The sequence below is a fragment of the Bison bison genome, unplaced genomic scaffold (assembly GCF_000754665.1).
Source record: "Bison bison bison isolate TAMUID 2011002044 unplaced genomic scaffold, Bison_UMD1.0 scf7180017864533, whole genome shotgun sequence".
Lineage (NCBI taxonomy): Eukaryota > Metazoa > Chordata > Mammalia > Artiodactyla > Bovidae > Bison > Bison bison.
This window is the reverse complement of record NW_011495082.1, coordinates 2,937,601-2,943,805: the sequence shown is the minus strand read 5'-3', so window position 1 is coordinate 2,943,805 and position 6,205 is coordinate 2,937,601. Positions and strand designations below refer to the sequence as shown.

Genomic DNA, 6,205 nt, shown 5'->3' with positions numbered 1-6,205 from the left:
TTATTTGAAATTTGGATTCTCTTTACGTTTTCTGAAGACTAGGCAACTTAATGTATGTATTAAAATGAGGGAAACATTTATATCCCTAGTAAGCAATTTACAGTAATTTTCAAACACAGGCATTAGTAAATCAAAGAAGTCTTAATTCAGAACCTAAACGCTGTATCGTTAACTCTTGGATGATATTTTGGAACTAGTCTGGGGAGAAATTCCAGGGACATAGAAAATGCTTTTTCCAGGGTGTCTTGTTAAAAGCTTCCTGAAGCTGTAACCTGTACATTTAGGGAGACTAGAGGTATCATTCAGAGGCCTGGACCAGTTAAACGTGGTCATTATCACCGGGCAAATCAACAGAAGCATCCCAATCGCTCGGAGAAGGCGATGCCCCCAAGTGCTTTCAAGCACGCTGGCTCTCCTCCCCTGGGCATGCTCTGATGTCGCTGCAAATCTTTAAGCTGATGTTTTATGTAATTGTGAGTTCCTGGGGGCTCCAGGCCTCCTCAATCTGTAACTGGGTTTCCTTTCCTCCTACAGAGCTTGCACTAGCACTCATTTATCTCAGAGTTCAAATCTCTCCCTGCCTTCTACTCAAAGCCTCAACATCAAGTCAGAACCTGTTTCTCCTCCTAGAGACCGTACCACCACCCCTTCGAGATACCCACAACACACGCGCCACGAGGCGGGGAGATCTCCTGTTGACAGCTTGAGCAGCTGTAGCAGTTCCTACGACGGCAGCGACCGAGAGGATCACCGGAACGAATTCCACTCCCCCATTGGACTCACCAGACCTTCGCCGGACGAAAGGGAAAGTCCCTCAGTCAAGCGCATGCGACTCTCTGAAGGATGGGCAACATGATCAGATTATTACTTAATAGTTTTTTTTTTTTTTCTTGCAGTGTGTGTGTGTGCTATACCTTAATGGGGAAGGGGGGTCGATATGCATTATATGTGCTGTGTGTGGAAAAAAAAAAAGTCAGGTACTCTGTTTTGTAAAAGTACTTTTAAATTGCCTCAGTGATACAGTATAAAGATAAACAGAAATGCTGAGATAAGCTTAGCACTTGAGTTGTACAACAGAACACTTGTACAAAATAGATTTTAAGGCTAACTTCTTTTCACTGTTGTGCTCCTTTGCAAAATGTATGTTACAATAGATAGTGTCATGTTGCAGGTTCAACGTTATTTACATGTAAATAGACAAAAGGAAACATTTGCCAAAAGCGGCAGATCTTTACTGAAAGAGAGAGCAGCTGTTATGCAACATATAGAAAAGTGTATAGATGTTTTTGGACAGACCCGGCAAAGGGTGGCCACGGTTAAACGTTAGGAACACACCAGGTCACCTAATACCCACCCCGAGAACGCTCACAAACCTGCAGGCACATCCTTGATGTATGGCACTCATGAAAAAAGGATCGATGACCATTAAAAGAGGACCATACCTATTTTTAAAAAATGTGGAGTTTGAGGGCTAACGTATTTAATTAAATAAATAAATAAATCTGGGTCTGCATCTCTTATTAAATAAAAATATAAAAATATGTACATTACATTTTGCTTATTTTCATATAAAAGGTAAGACAGAGTTTGCAAAGCATTTGTGGCTTTTTGTAGTTTACTTAAGCCAAAATGTGTTTTTTTCCCCCTTGATAGCTTCGCTAATATTTTAAACAGTCCTGTAAAAAAACCAAAAAGGACTTTTTGTATAGAAAGCACTACCCTACCCAAGCCATGAGGAACTCCATGCTTTGCTAACCAAGATAACTGTTTTCTCTTTGTAGAAGTTTTGTTTTTGAAATGTGTATTTCTAATTATATAAAATATTAAGAATCTTTTAAAAAATCTGTGAAATTAACATGCTTGTGTATAGCTTTCTAATATATATAATATTATGGTAATAGCAGAAGTTTTGTTATCTTAATAGCGGGAGGGGGGTATATTTGTGCAGTTGCACATTTGAGTAACTATTTTCTTTCTGTTTTCTTTGACTCTGCATACATTTTATAAGTTCAAGGTCAGCTGTCAAAAGGATAACCTGTGGGATTAGAACATATCACATTGCAACACCCTAAATTGTTTTTAATCCATTAGCAATCTATTGGGTCAACTGACTTCCATTGTATATACTAATTAGTTTCTTTCATGCTATTTTTTGTTTTTGTTTTTGCATTTTTATCAAATGCAGGGCCCCTTTCTGATCTCACCATTTCACCAAGCATCTTGGAATTCAGTAAGTGAATAAATACCCTAAACTTGCCCATATCCTAAATTTTCTGGTTGGTTTTCAGCCTAGAATTTGATAATGCTTTTAAGAAATATGCCCAGAATAGAGAGCTGTGTTGGGGCACATGTCCTGCCAGTATAGCCCTAGAAACAAGTGATATGGAGTTTACTTGATGCATGAGTTATAAATTCCCACAGAAGAAAAATGTGAAGGACTGGGTGCTAGATAAGAAGGAAGCAGGAAAAGGGATAGTTGCTTCGTCATCCGTTTTTAATTATTTTAACTGACCCTCCATAATCTTGTCAGCAATATAGGACTGTTGAACAATCCCGATGTGTCAGGACCCCCAAATGTCACTTCTGCATAAAGCATGTATGTCATCTATTTTTTCTTCAATAAAGAGATTTAATAGCCATTTCAAGAAATCCCATTAAAGAACCTCTCTATGTCCCTTTTTTTTAAAAAAAATAATGATGACTCTTGTCTAATATTCGTCTATAAGGGATTAATTTTCAGACCCTTTAAAAAGTGAGTGCCATTAAAAAAAAAAGTTGATATATATTGTTTAAAAGAGATTTCAGTCTAGGAATGATTTTTCCTTCTCTTGGAATGTGAGGATCTGTCGATTCATTTCCAATCGTACACATTGACATACACAGCAAAGAAGATAAGACAGTAAGATCGACACTGCTGTATCAGGTGTAGGACATTTCTGATCCAGTTTTTTCTTTTTCTTGCATAGTTGCTATGTGTTTCTCCTTGTAAAAGGCTGCCACTGGGTGGCAAAAGCCAAGAGACCTTACTAACGAGGCTATATTTTTCTTAACTTGATCTGAAATCCACAATTAGACTGCAATGCACCTTTCGTTGTATCCATATAGGATGCTAGCCTGCCTTGTACTAACGTTTTTATGTACTAAATCAAACAAGAAAAACTCTATCAACCATTTCATCTATCCCACTCCTCAAGGTATCCATGAAACACAAGAGAAAAGCATTTATGCAGGGGAAAAACAGAAAGTCATCCCTAAAAACACACACATTCACACACGGGAAAAACTAAGGAAAATCATTTTCCTCACCATAGACTTGACCCCATTCTTAACAATCTATCCTTACAGCTTGATGTGTATAAAATATGCAAACGTCACAAATGTTCTTTGTCATTTCAGAACACTTTATCAATAACTTACCACTGGGTGGGAAAGGGTCATTATGTGAAAATATGAAAAAATAGCCATATTACTCTTTTTTACCTGCAATTTGCCTCAGCAACAAAGAAAAAGTGATTTTCTAAATGCTGAAGATAAAGTAAGCTAAAGGACCAGCAGAAGCCTTGGCTAGTCATAGCAGGTCTGACAATAGTTTTATAAGAACATGGAAAGAACAGAATCACTGGAGAATGGATGCCAGTCATCTCTTGTTCCCACCACTGAATTCATAGAAAGTGGTGGCAAGACAGCAAAGGGATAATCTGAGAATATTTTAAAGGTGATTGAATGAGAAGAAGCACAATTTTGATTGTGATGAGTCACTTTGTGTAAACATCACTATCTTTGCCCTTATACCTTATCTGTAATTTACCATTTGTTGTATTTGCAAAGCTAGTGTGGTTTTGGGTTTTTATCATGGTAAATCCTTTGTATTCAGGAGTTTAGGGCAGAGCCCTGAGGGAGTATTATTTTACATAACCCATCCTAGAGCAACGTTTTAGGCAACATTCTTCACTGCAAGTAAAAGAACCCTAAGTGGCAATTTACACAGCTTACAAGTATTGTTATATCTAATCCTATTTTAGAAGATTTTTTGGTAATATTAAGCTGAAATACTGGTAACACTGATGCAATATCTGCGAGCTGCACAACCTGTATGCATTGGTGCATGGAGGGCTGTTCATTTCAACCTTTTTTAAAATTGTGTTTTTTAGTAAAATGGCTTATTTTTTCCCAAAGGTGGAATTTAGCATTTTATAATGAATATAAAAATACCTGTCATCCTCAGATCATTTTAAAGTTAACTAAAGTGAAGATTTTTAAAAATTCCAGTACACTTTTTAAAAGAATGTCTGCCCTCTCACACTTTTATGTATTTATTTTTCCTACATACCCATCTTTTAATTTAGAGATAGCATTTTTTTCACCCGCTTTATCCTTGTGTTTGTTTTTCCAGAGAGTAAATGCTTTGTATTTTTCTTTCAAAAAAAAAGGGTGTTTTTTTTTTTTTTTTTAAAGAAGCAGCCACTTGAACCCTCAATAAAGGCTGTTGCCTAAGCATGGCATACTTCATCTGTTCCCGTTCGTGCCATCTGCTGTGATGTCGTCACTTATATGGCGTTAATTTCCTGCCACTCCAGATCTTTTGAAGATTGATGGAATACTGGTGTCTGTTAGAATGCTTCAGACTACAAGATGTAATTAAAGGCTTTCCTTAATATGTTTTAACCAAAGATGTGGAGCAATCCAGGCCACATATCTTCTACATTAAATTTGTCCATTTTGGTTATTTCCATAATCGAGTATTGCATTTTGCCTTCCCTGTTCATACCTCAAATTGATCCATACCTCAGTTTAATTCAGAGAGGTCAGCTAAGAGACGGATCCTGTTGTGGTTTGAATGCAGAACCAGTGTTCTCTTTGAACGAAGCCGCCCTGGGTCACTGTAGGCATAGGACTTGGATTGCTTCAGATGGTTTGCTGTATCATTTTTCTTCTTTTTCTTTTTCTGGGGACTTGTTTCCATTAAATGACAGTGATTAAAATAGCTTGTAAATGAGGGCATACAAGCATTTGCAACAAATACTCAAATAGAGGCTCACAGCGGCATAAGCTGGACTTTGTCGCCACTAGATGACAAGATGTTATAACTAAGTTAAACTACATCTGTGTATCTCAAGGGACTTAATTCAGCTGTCTGTAGTGAATAAAAGTGGGGAATTTTCAAAAGTTTCTCCTGCTGGAAATAAGGTATAATTTGTATTTTGCAGACAATTCAGTAAAGTTACTGGCTTTCTTAGTGATGCAGTGTCTGTGGTGCATTTTTTTTTAATGTTTTGCTGTTGAAATGTATTCCACTTTCTCTTGTTTTCTTAAAGCAGAAATGTATTCCACTTCCTCTTGTTTTCTTAAAGCAGCTTTTCCCACAAGCGCAAGTGAGCTTTCTTGTCTTCAACTCAAAATACTCAAAAGCCAGGGTATTTGTATTTTGCGGGGAGGGAGAATGTGAATTGGATCTCTGCTCTTCGGGTTATGTAGGTATACAGCTAGTGTGGGGAGTTCGGGTTTCTCATCAAGTGATTCAACTCGTTATCAAATCAGTTCCATGAAGATCTTTGATAAATTATTTCAATACACAGACTTTTCCAAAAGTCACTGTGCAAGGCAACCCCATGTTTAAAGCGCTTCCAGACTTATTTTTCTTCATCAGAATAGGGTTTTTAACCAAAAGCAGTTGAAACATAGGCATCTATCTCAGTATTTGAGAGAATTAGTGGATCCATCCATTTTTAGAAACCATAAGATATCTCCACTGGCAAATCTTAATTATAATTTCTACAGGAAATGTCCTTAGATCAACATAGAGATTAATTTAGGAACTGAAAAGGAAGTCAGGGAGGCACTGGCCAGCCAACTTGAGAACTGGACTTTTGCATTAGTCGTGGTTCTTGCTCTGATGAGAAAAAAGAACACCTCTTGCAGAAAGGCTGCCCATGAGTTCGGAATCGCAGTGCTTTTCTCTTTGTTCTCTTCATCCATTGTCAGCAAACATCTATTAAGCAACTATTAATATGTGATCTGGGGCTTCCCAGGGGGCTCACCTGGGTGAAGAACCTGTTCGCAGCGCAGGAGATACAGGAGACCACAGATTCAATTCCTGAGTTGGGACGATCCGCTGGAGGAGGGCATGGCAACCCACTCTGGTGTTCTTGCCCGGGAAATTAAGTGGACAGAAGGAGCCTGGCAGGCTACAGTCCATTGGATTGCA

At 37.9% G+C, this 6,205-nt stretch overlaps 1 protein-coding gene across 6 annotated transcripts in view; it reads left to right on the top strand.

Annotated features, from left to right (window-relative positions):
- The window catches only part of MEF2C (myocyte enhancer factor 2C), a 180,480-nt gene extending 175,240 nt beyond the window's left edge, over window positions 1-5,240 (top strand). For all 6 annotated transcript variants that reach the window (XM_010831904.1, XM_010831903.1, XM_010831905.1 and 3 more), the window contains one exon: window positions 535-5,240. In XM_010831904.1, coding sequence (XP_010830206.1) covers window positions 535-856 — 322 coding nt within the window. In that variant the 3' untranslated portion in view covers window positions 857-5,240. The remainder of the gene's footprint in view (window positions 1-534) is intronic.
- The last annotated feature ends 965 nt before the right edge of the window (window positions 5,241-6,205 follow it).